Here is a 16813-nt window from a genome sequence, read left to right as displayed (position 1 = left end):
TTAGAAACCAAAGTTCATACGAGGATTATAGTTGTATAAACTCAAATGAGTACAAAGTATTAGAAACTAAAGTTCCTTTGAGGATTATAGTTCATTTGAGTCCAAATCGACCTAACCGAAGAATATGTAAATCAAGTTTATACATAAGAGCACCAAAACTTAGTGACCCCATTGGAAAGAAAAAAGAATCATGCCTCCGCCAATTCTAGATGGATTTTGAAAAGGATGTGCATCAAAGAAAAATAGTTACCAATTAGGGTCCCATACCCTTAGGCTGTGCTAGCTTTCCCGAGTTCATAACGAGTCATGTCCTCGGAGTAAAGGATGCCATTTGGCGAGATGAGACGTAGTAGAGCAATAGTGAACCTAGACTGTAAACCAGTGAAAAGAAAATTTTCATTTCAATAATTATTATGTACACATACTGTTAGAAGGGCGTGTATTAAATACAAAACCAACTTTATATAGAAAACGACGAGAACCATATAATCACCTATACGTAGTGCTGACCAAATATAGTATGAGGGAGAAATCGATGTGGTTACGCGGTTACATAACCACCTTATGTACAACATGTACAAGTGTTTATGTGGTTCTCATAGTTCCCTACTTAAAACTGGTTTTGTAATAAACGGTCCTCAACTGATAAATGTAGGTCTAAGTTATAACTTTACCCATTGGAACAACGCTAACGTCCACCAGCAGCCAGGCAAACCAAATCCCAAATTGCTAAATAACTGAAAGCAAGAGATCAGTACAAGATGATTTAGTGATTTGTACAAGATATTGATACAACTTATTTTGATCTATACTATTTCGGTATTTCCTAACTTTTATAATAATAATTGAGGGGTTTAGTTTAGTAGATATTTGACTAACATCAAAACAAGTTAAATGAACCATGAAGAATCAAAATATTGCACATATAATGAGACAGATGGGTTACTATTCTTAGTAAGCCGAGAAGAAAACACACACAACAGAACAAAAAACTAAGTTCCTTACCAAGAGGAGAAGGCCACCCAAAGTAAAGACTGTGGTCATTGATACACTAATAAATCTCAAATCACGCCCAGCCTGCAAAAGTCAAATTGTGATGTACTTCATGATTTGCCAATAGTCAAATTTGATATGTATTTGTAGTTCTTTTCATAATAATAATAATCGTAAAATGCTTCAGTTTGCAAATTGCAACCCAACCAAGACCATGTAAGCATATGCAATATTATGAATGCAAAGGTTACATGATAAAAGTAATTCCTAGTAGGTGATTCGTAGGGCTGTGATTATTTTGAAACAGCCAGAGATTAATTCTCAACAAAAGAGTGTGTAAAAAAAAAATTCAAACTAAAAATAAGCATACCAACAATGTTCCTTCAAGGCTATGGGTACATGCTGTCACGGATAAAGCAATGAAGTATGGTAGTAAAACTGTGTGCATCTGCGTAAACAAAAGGTAACCGTAAAAACTTTAAGAAACAAATAGTTTAATTGTTTCATATGTAAGATTTTAATATATAGCGACAAAAAAAGCAGAGCTAACCTTCTTTATGACATGAGGATCAGGTGAAAATACTTTAGGAGATAACCAAGGAACAATTGTACCGGCAACACCGAGTATTAAACCGCAAGATGCACCAATTATAACCAGTGACTTCAACAACATTCTTGCCTGTGGGAAATCATCACAATGACACATCGCAACAACATTTGTGAAAATCGTATACGAATTATAAACTATCATACTAAAAAGGGATTATTACATATATCCCCCTATTTCAAACTCTAATTACATATTTACCCAACTTAAAAATTAAATTACACATTTCCCCTTCTTGTAGCAAAATGACACAAATACCCCCTAAAACATAAAAACCCTATAACCTTTCTTTCCCTCCTACCACTGCGCTTTCTCACACACCTAAATGTGCTTTAGGAATCGGAGACCGACCCATAATCCATTTATATAAAAAAAAAAAAAAAAAAAAAACTCACCTGGAAAGAATTTGTCTTAGATTCTTGAAATGGTGATTTATCGTATGAATTACCTACAGAACCATGTGCTGTGTTTGTTCTTGAATTAAATAACAAATTAAAATACAAAAAAAGGATCAAAGTGTTTAAAGTTGAGTGTAGTTTTATTTTGCAAGAAACTGTAAATATGTGTTAACTTGAGTTATCTTCCAAGTTTTAAATTGAAGTAGGCTTCAAGAACTTGTTTTGTACACTTGATTGTTGAAACAAATAAAAAAAATGAAACAGATAACGAAGAGAAAAAAAAAAGAAAACAACAGGCTTAGAGAAAACGGAAAAGAAAAATTATAGAAAAAGAAAAAAGTTGCTGGTTAAAAATAATAGATTTAATATTTTTAAATTTAATAAAAAGGGTAAATTAGTCATTCCTTAATGTAATTTTCATAAATTGGGTATATTTGATATTTTTAGTTTTTAGGAAGGGGATATGTGTAAATTAAATTTTGTCTTGGGTATATATGTAATTTATGAAGTTTATAGGGGGATATATGTAATTGCCGGCTGCATAAGTAATAACATCGCTAACCTTTGATAGACTTCGTTTGGCACCGTATATAAGCTCCGGCATAAATGATTGTGCAGTTTGAGAAAGGGGCTCACCCCCTACGGTGAACATAGAGTATATTTGGATAAGGACCTAAAATAATAGTAACTTGTCAAAGTCAAACAAATTCCGATTTGACCCTACGGTATACTTTGACCAAGAATAATAGTAACTTGTCGGAGTCAAACGTACCTGATGAGCAGCAACGGTTTGTGTGCCCATTGATGTAGCAAAGTATATAAGTAGCGAATAGAATGACACCTGAAACATCAGACAGCTTCGTGTAATAACTTTCTATGTTATGTTTTAACGTATAAAATATTACTAACCTTTGACATCATCATCATAAATACGGGAGCAGCAAGCTGGAATATTTGTAGAAGTTCATTAGCTGACGGAACAGCAATGGCGTAACCATTATACCCTTTATCTTTCAAAGATTCAATCATCATAAATCCTGCAACAACCTACAGTATGTGTAAAGCGTGACCCAACAAGAAAAAAAAAATACAACTTAACGGAAGCATGTTGAACCAATTTGCATACAGCATACCTGAGATGCCATTGTTGCCCATGCTGCTCCCGCAATGCCGTAGTTAAAGAATAAGCAGAGGACCACATCTCCGACGCCGTTGATAACACTTGCGACTGCCAAAGCCTTCAAAGGTCCCCATGAATCCTTCATTCCAAGACTGCACAAAAAGATATATACATTATATAATAATACAAAAACCAACTCGCGTCGGTAAAAAACGATTAAGATGAACTCGCGCCTGTTAAAAGCAAATGTTTAGATTCGTGTCGTTTAAATTAAAGGTTCAGATTCCGGTTGGTTAAATTAAAAATAATTAAGCGGTGTGAAATCACGTATTGATGTCAAATTTCTCATTACATTGCAACCGTAACCACCACCGATCATTTTCTTTTCTCATCTTGGTAGTTACAGATCTGATCTCAGAACGCTTTCTGATTAATAAAACCCTCGAAAAGACATACCGCCGTGGCCCATTGCAACCGTCACCACCACCGAACACTTACTTCCGTATAAACTCTCTCTTTCTGAATCTGGGTATTGGTACGGACTCGCCTCTGTTTCTGAAATCATATTTGAGTCATATGTTTGATAAGGAACGAATGAATAGGTTTAACCGAATTTTTAGAAAAGATGATGCGTCCGAATTGAATTTATATATGTATTGTTTGGAATTGAATTTTGTGACTTTCTAGAACTGAATTCTTAGAATCGATTGAGATTGAAATGAAGGTGTTTTATCTTTTACATAATAATATTAATTATTATTATTACTATTATTATTATTGTGATTGTTAGTATTATATATAATTGACAATTGGAACTGTACTACTATAGACGGTGAGGGTTTGCAGATTAGGGGAGGGGGTGGTTTCCGGGGGTGGTTTGGGCGGAGTAGGGGTGACAAGTTAAATCGCTGGAGAAGGTGATGAAACATGAGTAGATTTTCTGCAATTTTATTTTAGTTTACCTATTCTCGGTTAGGCAAACATGCCCATCATTTCTAACAATGTTTCGGTTTTAAAGTTATTTTATTATTACTATAATTTAAATTATAATAAGGCATGACATATCAAGGGGGTGTACGGTCTTCATTTGCGAACCAACATAACTTCTCATGGAGTGGGTAAAGGAGATGGCTTTGTTCAAATCAAGGGACCTGACTTTGTCATTAATGGTTCACCTTTTCCAATTCAACAATTATAATGCGTACTGGACGCTGAATGTAGCCACCGATCCGAGCGGGAGGTACAAGGTATCCCAAGTCCTACAAGACGCTGCAGATGCTGGTCTTTTTGGTATGTCGCACAAGTGCTTTTGTTGAAGGTTTCTGAAGATAAAGCGTTACGAATTTCACCAGGAGTATAAGATGAACGTGTATTTCAGGTACCCGCCATTTTTATTTGGTTAGTATATTATACGAGAGGATGTTTTTACTAACAAAAGATGTGGTTTTTACACGCAGGGATTGGATTTTGTGGAGGCATGGTCTTCCGTTGATATTAAGTTTCGTTAACAGTTATAGAGACTTTGGAGGGAGGGCACAATACGTTATGCAGGCTAGAAGTTCGGGCGTTCTGATTTAATAGTGATGATGATTTCTACACTAACCCTAGGATTAAAGGGTATTACAGGAATCATGTTGAAGTAAGAACAAAATTAAATTTTGTTTTATGTATCCAGATATGTTTTTATAATGACTTATATGTATATTTATGACTGCAGAGAGTTTATAAAAGTAGCTATAAATATATGAATTTGTGCCTATGGGAGGCCTCACAAAATGTGATAGAGATCGGTTATGAAATAATTGTGATAAATTGAATATAGAGAAGATAATAGAAACAAAGGACAGAACCGATTGTATTGCTGAATACGTAAAGGAACAATTACAAAGATAATCCAGGGCTACGCCCTCTCTCCACGCACAAATGCAGGAGCCCTAACGAACTAACAGACTCAATCCCTATCCTAACACGCCTTATTCCCTATTACTTATAATACCCCCTATATTACACTTTAGCCCCTTAAGAATACCTACAAGTCACTTCCCTCTCATAGTTGATTCCCATCATTACTCCCCCCTTCGAAACAGTCTTGTCCTCAAGACTGGGATCGACTGCGACGTCCGGTGGCCGAGGCTGCCCATGCACGACCCATAAATGCGATGTAGCCGAAAATGTCAATCGCGTTCCAATGAGAGGACGGTGAGACAATGAATGCTTTCCCCTGTCAAATGGAGCTTTTCCCTTCTCACACAAGTCCAAATCAGAAAAAATCAGGCTCACAACCATTTGTTGCTCCACACCTTGGCCCGGATCTGGATAATCCAAATCCACAACTGTTTTCAGCTCCCCATTGTGGCCCACCAGTGGTTCTGAGCCCAACATCCCTTGTAGGTTGTCCAATAGGAGTCCATTCACGCTATGCGACATCAAACGGCCATGGCTACATAAGTTTTCTTCACATCGGGACATTATATTCTTCAATTGAATGCATAATGACGGAGAAGAAGGAAGAGACGGAGATCTGAACAAACAACCAAGGCCAATTGAGTTTTCTTCAGATCTAGAAAGCATAGCCTTACCTGGAGCTAATATTGACGGAGAATTAGGGAGAGATGACGGAGATTGGATCAAAGGATCTGCAGAACCGCCAGAAAAAGTGGAAACCGAATGAATATTCATCAGCGGATTGCCATGATTGTCTGAAACTTCTTCAAATTGGTCATGTACAAACGCGTTTTCAGCAGGTGATAAGGCCCAATTAACACTATCTGGCCTAGATTTGGAGCCACATCCATTGTGCAGCCGCGATTTCCCCAGGCGTTCTTCAGATCTGGCGATGATAGACTCCAATTGCTCTAAGAGAGAAGGTGGAGGATTAGGAAGAGAATCAGAGTGACGATCTACCACACAGCCAAGTTGCAGATCTGAAGACGGATTTGGAAAAAACGACGGAGATCCAGATCCTGACAAACTATCATCAGACCTCGTCTCCTGATGTTGAATCCAAGCGAGAAACACCTTTCTAAACTCACGGGATTCAGCGCGATGCTCTTCTAATGCCTTCAAAGTGGTTTTGATTTCAGCAACATCACCTTGAAGTTGCTTAATCCGTTGTTCCTGAGCATCTAATCGAAAATTATGAACTAGGGTTTCCATGATAAACAGAGGAAAGCGGCAGGTCACAGGCAGGTCGGACCAATGATAGGGATCGGTTATGAAATAATTGTGATAAATTGAATATAGAGAAGATAATAGAAACAAAGGACAGAACCGATTGTATTGCTGAATACGTAAAGGAACAATTACAAAGATAATCCAGGGCTACGCCCTCTCTCCACGCACAAATGCAGGAGCCCTAACGAACTAACAGACTCAATCCCTATCCTAACACGCCTTATTCCCTATTACTTATAATACCCCCTATATTACACTTTAGCCCCTTAAGAATACCTACAAGTCACTTCCCTCTCATAGTTGATTCCCATCAAAATGCATTTTGTAATCGAAAGAATTTAGAAGACCCATTTGACATAAAACCTTGCAATATATATTTTTTTTTGGAAATTTACAAAATGAATGATTTAGTTTGATGTTCTAACCCGGGGATGAAGCAAAATGAAAAAAAATTATCTTAAATAAACCTAACATTGCATCTCACATACTCATACTAGATACATTTATAATCAACATCCCGCTGCAACGCGCGGGTTGGCATCAACTCGTTTTTTATTAAAGAGTAAAATGTCATTTTCGTCCCTGAGGTTTGGCCAGTTTTGCGACTTTCGTCCAATGGCTTGGTTTTCTACATCTGGATCCAAAAGGTTTGAAATCTTGCCATTTTCATCCGGCTCGTTAACTCCATCAATTTTTCTCCATTAAGCCCGGGTATTTCCCTCTTTTTTGTTAACTTAAAGGGCAATTCGGTCTTTTTATGTAAAAAGACCGAATACCCCTGAAAAAACCAAATTGCACTCTAAATTAACAAAAAAGTCGTAAATACCCCTGACTTAACGGAGAAAAATGGACGGAGTTAACGAACCGGATGGAAATGGCAAGATTTTGAACCTTTTGGATCGAGATGCAGAAAACAAACCCTTGGACGAAAGTCGCAAAAGTGGCCAAACCTCAGGGACGAAAATGACATTTTACTCTACATTTTTTATTAGAAGTCATTAACTTCGCAGAAATATAAATGAAAATAAGATAATTCATACTAGAAAGATCGTCAATTAGTCTAAAAAACATGTTATGTTCACCTTGCGCTTTGAGCAACCCATCCAACAAGAATTGCGGGCCATGCCAAGCCTCGAATCTACTACCATATAACAAACACACTTTACTAATTAGACAGACACATATAACAAAATAGTCAATTGCTATGCAAAAAAGTTTGTATTTTTCGAAGAACCTGGATGTATGTGTTTGCTGCTGATAACATATGTGCATCCTTAGCTCCAGAAAAGGCTGAAAAGATACACAGATTCGCGGTCAAACGACACTGGTCAAATTCAGTTTGACGGTTTTATATCTGCTTCAAGATCAAGAAACATTTTATTGCTTTATATAGGCGAAAAAAGTAGTCTTGTTTTGCCTAAAGTCTAAATGTATATGTATCAATTGTCTAGTTGGAAAGGAAGCATTATACAAATGAAAACGAAAAGAAAAATAAAACAAGTTCTTATTACCGCTCAGGGCCCATTCTCCCCAGAACCTTGTAAACAAAAACATCATTACACCGCATGTCAAACCCACAAAAAGCAAAGTTGATATCTGATGCTGCACCTCAGACTTATCCTGCACAACTTGACTTGTCAGATAAGTCAACACTTACACTAAAAGATAAGATAAGAGTATGAAGCAACAATATTACCGTCATTACTCAACAACGGTTACTAAGTTATTAACAGCTAACTGTAATATTTTGGCCTGTCGGTTACTTGTACAATTGATAACGATTCATATAATACTTCTACTTAAGCGATTCCGTACAACATAAGTCAAAGTGACAAACCACATCAAATTTGATGTCATCATACAAACATACCCGGTAAAATCCGACACATAGTCGAGTTAATCTATTAGTAGGCCTCCCACAGAGACCCCCCCCCCCCCAAAAAAAAAAAAAACAAGAACAAAAAAAAGACTTTTGTTTTACCAAATTCATGAACTAAGGGTTTCAGTTATTCTCACAATGTTCTATTAGGGTTGGCATATCGTGTCAACCCGACCTGTTAAGACCCGAACACGATAAGACATGAACCCGAAACAGGTAAACACGAACACGACACGAAATCTTATCGTGTCAGATTTTCCAAACACGAACCTCATAATAAACAGGTTACACGAAACGACATGTTAAGACACAGAAAAGTTACCAACGCATCATACAACCTGTTAAGACACGAACACGACACGTTAAGAGATGAACACAACCTGTTACTACATGTTTAATATTTAGCCATTAACAGGTATTGTATAATGGTCTTAAGTCTTAACAGGTCATATCGTGTCTGGCATGACCTGTTAAGACACGAACACGACCTGTTAAGAAACGAGCACGACACGAAATTAAACAGGTCTTATCGTGTCGACTTGTTATAGGCACGAAACCTGTTAGTGTTAAACACGAAACATGTTAACTTCGTGTAGGTTCGTGTCGTGTTATCGTGTGCATGCCAGAATTGCAAGCCCTATGTTCTATACACTATCCCACCTCAACAACACTTTCCGAAAACCCGAACGAAACAAAACACAGTTTCAAACCATAAATCAATCCAAAACATAAACACATCAAACAAACCTGCTTAGCAAGTGAAGTAGCCACCAAATTTGAGGTAGCCACAGACAGAAACATAAACACATAACTCATATAATCACATAGCACCGTACTCGGCCCTGCAAACATTATAACAAACACCAATCAAAACCCACACCAAATAAAACAAAAACAAACAAGTCAACATACCTAACGCAGCCAATTCAACCGAGCTCGACTGACCAATAACAGCAGTATCAATCAAACTCATCAACGGTCCACCCAACCACAACCCTGCAGCTGGCCCAGAAAACTTCAAAATCTCCACCAATTGCTCCCATAAACTCTCATTTCCCGCCAAATCCTGTTGAACAACCGTCATCTTACTCGCAACATCCTTTTCATCTTCATCACTGTCACTACTAGATGTAACGGTAGCAAAACCACCGTCGTTTTTGTAATCTTCTTCGTATGAGAGTCCTTTTGATGGGTTAACATGAGCAGTTATTAACCGATTTCGGAACAAATTTGTTCTGGGAAAAGGATAATTATAACGCAATTGAATGTGGGGGTAGTAGGTGTGTGGAATTAGGGTTTTAGTGTTGATGATTTGGGTGTGTTTGTGGTGGTGGGAAGATGGGTTGGTGGTGAAGAAGCGGTGTGATGTCGACATTAGATATGGAGTTTTGAGTCGCACTTTTTTCTGGTGTGATGATATATAGCAGGTGATGTTTTAACTTTGAAGTCATTGTGGTTGTCGTGTTAACACATCATGTTGTATATTTATATATCATGTCGCTTTTATATTGTTAGGTTATTGTCAACAAAAACATAAGCTTTTATATTGTTATGTTATTGTCAACAAAATATGGGTTAACACAATTAAATTTATGATAAATAACATAATTGTAATTTGGTTTTAGTGTGTAATTGTTGATTTCGTTTTGACGAATAGATTACCAGAGTGTCGTTTAAGTTATGTGATTTTAAGTGTTTTGGTAATTTGGTTAGTGTTGATGTCTTTGATGTGTATAAATACTTAAGTTATGTTCGGGTTTTTTTTAATTGCAATTTGTCAACCCAACAACATTTTCCACCATCGATTTCAAACATAGAGGTTGCAACATATGGGGTCTTGATTAGCGAGGGTGTTAAACCAAGCGCGGAAGTCGTTGAATTAAATATCATAGTCTTTGGTATTGTAAGATCATTTGGTGACGTGTGAAGCTACACATTTGAGTAGTGATGGATCTGGTTTTACGAATTATCACCTCGTTGAGAGGTGAGTTACATTTATTGATGGTAATCAGGTAGTGGGTTTCAATGTGTGAATAGTATATATTTGCTCTTATGCCTGGTGTATTGTAACTTTGAGAGATGTGTTCATGATCCAATCATCTAATATGTTGCAATGTTTGTTGTAATGTATTACGATGTGACGTCATAAAAAAGAACAAATGATTGTTGGCACTCAAGTTAAATTTCATGTGTTGCTAGTCTTTCTCCCTCGAAAACAAAATAGGGTAGGTGCTGGAAATTATGTTTATCTTAGTTTATTGGTATTTATATATTTACTAAACTATTATAAATATGCAACTTTAGGTGACACTAACTATTTATCGTTTTATATAAAATTGTTGATTGTTGATTCTTGCATGTTCTCAGTAGCGAACTCAGAAAATATTTTCAAGGGGTGCAAACGAGAGGTTCAACCAAATTTTCAAAAGGTGCGATCAGAATTTTGCCCTATAAATACACTAATTTTTTTTCAAGGGGTGTGAGTGTGTGACATACACCACCCAGGACTCTACCTAAGTCCGCCCTGTGTTCTATTTTTATATACCCAATATAATAACCAGTTTATTAACTTTTGTTAGCTTCGTTGTTTTAATCTGACTAAAACATAAAGGGGCTGTTTGGTAGCCTCTGAATGGTCATTAAGATGCTACCTCTTAATGGAACCATTAAGAATTTTACCAATGAGAAGGTAGAAGAATGTGACATGTGATGATTTACCATTCAGATGTTACCTCTTAACCATTCAGACTTGAGGTTACCTCTTATTCATTCAGAGGTTTTAAACCATTAAGAGGTAGCATCTGAATGATCATTAAGAGGCTACCAAACGTCCAAACAGCCCCAAAGTGAAAAATATTTTTAAATAATCAAATTTATTACACACGCAAATATAATGATATAATTTTTTACCCCGTAGTAATCACGATCCACGAAAAGGTGGATTAGTGGAAACTTTTGCATAACAACAAAATGCAATTGACATCATAAGAGACATGATTCCATCCATGGACGATTCCAATCACTTGAATTTGGATATCTTTTAAGGCTACAAGGCTACAATGGTGCGGACTCGCGTTCCCTGCAGCATGTCACATCATATATGTAGCACTTTAAATACTTCTACGAGGGCACTATGGGTGGCTTAGTCATCACACGCCAAAGGAGAAAGTACGTGGGGCCACTGATTCTCACCGATCAATATTCTTTCTTTATTGATTTTCTTTTCCCCTTTTATATAGTTTTAAAGAGGGTTTTATCCCACACTGTACAAGTATAAAGTCCCTCGCTTACATGGCGCGTATGTGGCCTTTATCCCACACCATTGGGCCTAATTGTGTGAAACAGACGGTATTAGCGAAAGTGTAAGAAGCAATGTGGATCACTTATCAAATCAATGTCTACGAAAGAGACAATGACAAGTTTATAATTAAATGAGTGAATTACAAGTTTTGTCCTTTATCTTTATACCGTTTTTAGGCGGTGTCCTTTGCCTTTAAAATTGATGAATTTTGTACTTAATGTTTTCAAATGCTACAAGTTATGTCCTTTAACCCTAACCCAGTTAGAATTTTCTGTTAAATAAGATAACACAATGGTATTTTAGTCTTCTTACCTATTTTTTATTTAATAAAACATTTTAGTAAATATAACAAACTAAATTTAAAATATTTTTTTATATATAGAAAAAAACACACACTCATTCTCTCTCTCTCAAACTCTCTTTCCCTATACATGTTCACAGTCAGTCGGTCACCACCCACCACTGGTGGAGATCACGACGGTGTTAACACTGTTCCGACGCGTGGACCACTTCCACCTCATAACCGGAGGCGTGAAAAACTATTGGAGGCGGTGGTGTGAGTAACCGAGTGGCGGAGAAGAAGGATCGGAGTTACAGACGACCACCACAGGCGGCTAGGTTTCTTGCGACCTGAGGATTAATGGCAGTTAGGTTATAGAGATGAGTGGCGGCTAGGGTTTTGTGATTGAGACTGTTTGTTGGAAATTTAGATGGTATGAATGGATATTAATTTAGCGAAATTATAATTTAGTAAATTACAATTATTTACTAGACTCTTCATATGAGTGATAAACTCTTAATTAGAGTTTTTATGTCAATTTATTAGTTTTTATTAGAGTTTAGGTCTCTAATAAAATCTCTAATAAAGTGAGACTTTTAGTAGAGTTTTTATGTCAATTTATTAGTTTTTATTAGAGTTTATTTCTCTAATAAAATATCTAATAAAGTGAGACTCTTCTCTACCCTATATCTCTTGTATGCAAAGTAGGTTATGTACATAACTTGATGAACTAATTACAAGTAGAGAATTGAAAGTGGAATTTTAAAAGAAAAAATTAGATGAGTTTTTGGAGATACTTGAAGACCCATGTGTTGGGTACTTAGAGAGATATGTTTTCTCTATTCGATTTCATCATCTTCATATCATTATTTTTCACAAGTTCTAACACTATAATTTTATCCGTTGTAACCTTGGGCACGTGGCCATCTGTGGCAGTACATACTGCTTCAGCTGTTGTACCCTGGGAGACAGACGCGTCGTCTTTAGTAGAGGCGTGAAATCTGTTTTAAGGGAAGCGTGTTGAACACGTGCCTCAACCAAAATCGTCAACGTTTTAGTGTGCTCTTTGTTGCAGTCAAGGAGTATTTTCAAGACTCAAGATGATGAATACTCGAGTCTAGGATGCTATCAAATACACATGTGGTATATAAAATTATATTTTATATCTTGTTTTATTTAGTTACTAGGTTATCTACCCGTGTAATACACGGGTTGAACAACTCAAATTATACAAGTAATCTCTGTTAATAAAAGAAATATAAATAAAACTACAAATTACATTACTGTAAGCTCAGCTTTGCAATTCATGCTATAGATATCATCCATCATCAGTCTGCAAAAAGCCAAGATGAATAAAAATTCATTAGTAGTTGAAACTCCACATGTGTATATATAGTGGCTACAATATCACAGAAACTAATGAATAGTCGGTCAGTTTAATAAGGTTCTACTTTTGCTTTTATTCTATTTATGGTATTGGTGTTACATAATTTTGAGCCATTTAGACCTGTGTACCAGTTTTGCCATTTAGACCTGTGTACCAGTTTTGACATTCAAGATTCATGTCCTAGATAAAGATTACTAACACCAACAGAACTAATAACTAACTCCAGCACATGAAAATTTGAAATAGAATGGTTTGCATATTGATTCGCGGTCTAAAAAAACTTTCAAAAATATTTCTCTAAAGCAACTTGTTGTAGCATGAACCTGTTTGACCCATTACCCAATCCACTTTACCCTCCTACTTGACCGCATCTTAACAAAAACTGTATGCGGACCCTATTCTGGGATGCATGAGTACAAGCTGATGTCTAACAAATTCGTATCATATTTGTATCTAAAATGTAGCTTCATTGACCTTTAAAGTCAAAGTCTATACAATTACTAAAATGTGAATCTATTTAGTGACAAAAATCTCCAGCATGACATATTTTAATATTAATGAGATATTTTGTTGAAAATGCTCCAATGCATAAGAATACGAAAAAAATAAAATCCTGATCAATGAAAGGTATACCATATGTCGTAAGAAACAGTTAAAAGGTAAGATTTGGATTTGCATAATGCAACACGAGTATTAATATCCAGGTCAAGGAAAACTTGCTCACTATCTAATGGTAAACTTACATTGGTTGATGAAATACATGAACCCCATATTATCGAGCTCGATCACGGTGTCACGCCTTTGAAGAAGGCAATCAGATTATTTGAATCACAGTAGTAGCATCCCTACTTTTCAACCACCCCCATATGTATTGAAAACCCGTTTCACGTAAAGATCAACCTCAAAGTTAGAACTAATGTTCAACAAAATGATAATCATGCTTCCGACGTAGCAACCACCATTCGAATATAGCCACACCACCAATGACCACCTTGTTATAGAATCAGCATCATCATAAGAACTATTTTGTACCAAGACCAAAGTTATTAGTGATTCAAAGTAAACATACTATAGATCATTACGTCACTATGATCATTAGACAAATATAACTATAATAAAAATGTACCGGTTAGCATCATATTAAGTAATTAACATTCATAATATAACCCGAACCCATATAGCCGAAACCCAAACCCGCGGATTTCTTGTTAGATTTGTGTCGTGCAAAAAAAAAAATCACACACCTAATTTTTAAAGATTCAAGATTTGTTAAGTATACGTTTGAAGTTAACTTACGCTCCACCGATAAAAGGAACACCCCATCTTGGATCTCTACATCTTGTTTAGCAAAAACTAAGATATTTAAAAAGACTGAATTTTTTTTTATAATAAAAAAATGTGTAGTGATTTGTTAAGCTACTACAGTACAATACAAGATGCAAAAGCATTGCAACTTTCTCATGGGAAACCACGTACGTATGAAGAATTGTCGGGTTATGAGGGGCTCGTAGTGATAAGGCCTAGCTCCCCACCAAAGTGTAATGTACAATCTCAGTTATATTGTATACGACAATCTTAAAAGAGTTAAGCTGAACGATTTGTCTACCTATTCCTTTCATGAACAGGAAGAAAGGCGGTCCACAAATTTCACTCCTTGGTCAGTGTGGAAAAAAAGTCACATAAATATCTTCATCAAGCTTTGCATCCGATCCGTATGCTTGCAACTGTAAATACCACACTTTCGTATAATTGTATGTTAATCAAATTGTTTCCAAATTCTAACAGAACAACAAAGCCTCAAAAGTTCATACCACATAAATTTCTCTTTCAAATTAAGTAGAAATACACTTGATGGTATATCATCTCCAAAAGCAGCAACATAGTTTTCTTTGTTCTCATCTTCAATCAATACATAAAATTAGATTTAGGTTGAAGAAATTTGAATGTATAACCTTGTAATGAAGATTGGAGTGCTCGTTGCTACTTGAATTAGACATAATTTCACTACTTAAAATCCTAGCACCTATTGATTTTTGATGATTTTGCAAAGCCTAAAAACAAAATAGGCCTAAAAAATCGAATCATAAAAGCATCCAGACAAAACAAAGAGAATCTGAGAAAAGCAAACACCAACCCTACATAAACTCAAGCATAATATTATGGTATTCCTCAAACAACACAAACCCACATGGAAAACGAACGAAAACATTAGCTCACCATCTTGCAGCAACCGATTGAAGAGATGTTCAAGAGATGAATGTGTATAATGAAAAATAGCAAAATAATAAAGAGAAATAAAGAACAAATGAAGACATTAGTTTACCATCTTGCAGCAACCGATTGAAGAGAGAAAATAAAACCCTAATCATTCAAGACATGAATGAGTAGGATTACAAATATCAAAATAAAGAAAACAAATTCACGAAAAATCATAAACTTACTGAGATTGCAAATTAGGTTAGCAGAAGACTGGAAATCAGAAGATGCAAATAATTCATTCATGAGGCGATATTGAAAGAAAATATGACGCCGATATTTAGGGGTGTTTGGGGTTGAGTTTTGAAAATAGATTATGCGTTTTGAATAATCAGAATCAGATAATTAGCTGTAACAAAACGTGCTGCAGAAAGATAGTGTTTGGATTTGATTATGTTGTTTGATATCACAATAATCAGATAATCAACATTGTTTGGATTTGATTATGTTGTTTGATATCGCAATAATCAGATAATCAACTATTTGAGTGTTTGGCAAGTATATATATTTCAAAAAAATAAATAAGTGAAAACGTAAAAAATCAGTTTTTTGATTATCACGTTTTCCTGCAGCAAGGGGTGACCTACTTATGGATTATCACGTTTTGAACTCTACAAAACGTAAAAAATCACTTTTTATTAATTTTTTACCAAACACTCAAAATAGATTTTTTGCGATTTCAAAACACAATAATCAAATAATCAGGTTGAAAACGCAATCCCAAACACCCCCTTAGAGTACAGGGTAATCTAATTTACAATGGTGGATCGGGTAATATCCGCGAACGACCCAAATGGTGGTCCGCAACTATGGGCGGGAAATTAACAATTTTGATGCCCTCAACATCAGACACGTGTCCCTCCAAAGTTTTGTTTATTATATTAGTAAGATTCAACCAGTACTGTATTATGATATTTTCTACGAAGAATGAGAGTCTCGTTATTATATATTTTGTAATTATATTTTATAAAAAGTGAACCTAGTTCCTACACTGTGTTCTGTGATTTTTAGGATTTCTTTGGCTTTGTGATTGAGATTGTGTTTGTGTTTGTGTTTGTGTTGGTGGATGATGTTGAGATTTGTTTTGAGGGGTTTAGATTGAAAAGTAAAGATGTATGGTTTGAGACTGGTGGCGGTGAATGGTGGTGATCAGAGAGGTTGGGAAATTGGGAGAAATTGAAGGTACTTGCATCAAGACTCAGGCTTTCAAGATTCTTTAGATTGAAAAGAACACTGGAATTATCAATTTGTGGCATATGGGTTCCAAGACACTAGTTTTGTTTGTTGAAAGAGAAGAATTAAAGTGGAGATTGTTCTTTAACTAAATCAAAAGTGACTTTTGACATCAGGCCCAACAAGGATAAGGTAAAGGGTAAGAAACACTGAAAGGAGTAGGGCTGTCCAAACTGCTCAACGAT

General features: G+C 35.9%; 1 protein-coding gene and 1 long non-coding RNA gene across 9 annotated transcripts; both read right to left on the bottom strand.

Moving 5' to 3' along the window:
* LOC110925643 (protein DETOXIFICATION 46, chloroplastic) lies at positions 1–9618 on the bottom strand. Its single transcript, XM_022169541.2, has 14 exons — positions 9084–9618; positions 8919–9013; positions 7804–7912; positions 7527–7582; positions 7375–7430; positions 3132–3270; positions 2908–3045; positions 2771–2839; positions 2561–2671; positions 1544–1672; positions 1364–1441; positions 1006–1077; positions 675–737; positions 1–371 (listed from the first exon to the last, which is right to left on the bottom strand). Exons 1-14 carry the CDS (start codon positions 9544–9546, stop codon positions 270–272), a joined length of 1680 nt encoding a protein of 559 aa, XP_022025233.1. The 5' UTR covers positions 9547–9618; the 3' UTR covers positions 1–269.
* A 3282-nt stretch (positions 9619–12900) lies between these two features.
* LOC110922977 lies at positions 12901–15669 on the bottom strand. Of its 8 annotated transcripts, none has more exons than XR_004886486.1 (5): positions 15581–15667; positions 15463–15500; positions 14951–15038; positions 13883–14863; positions 12901–13085 (listed from the first exon to the last, which is right to left on the bottom strand). It is a non-coding gene; the product is annotated as an uncharacterized LOC110922977 (long non-coding RNA). The 8 variants fall into 8 exon arrangements; XR_004886489.1 differs by having other exon boundaries at positions 13883–14160; positions 14746–14863; positions 15463–15641; XR_004886487.1 differs by lacking the exon at positions 15463–15500 and having other exon boundaries at positions 15581–15669.
* Between the last annotated feature and the right edge of the window lie 1144 nt (positions 15670–16813).

The sequence above is a fragment of the Helianthus annuus genome, chromosome 17 (genome assembly GCF_002127325.2).
Source record: "Helianthus annuus cultivar XRQ/B chromosome 17, HanXRQr2.0-SUNRISE, whole genome shotgun sequence".
NCBI lineage: Eukaryota > Viridiplantae > Streptophyta > Magnoliopsida > Asterales > Asteraceae > Helianthus > Helianthus annuus.
Note: the sequence above shows the minus strand (reverse complement) of the source record. Positions and strands in the feature narration are given on the sequence as shown.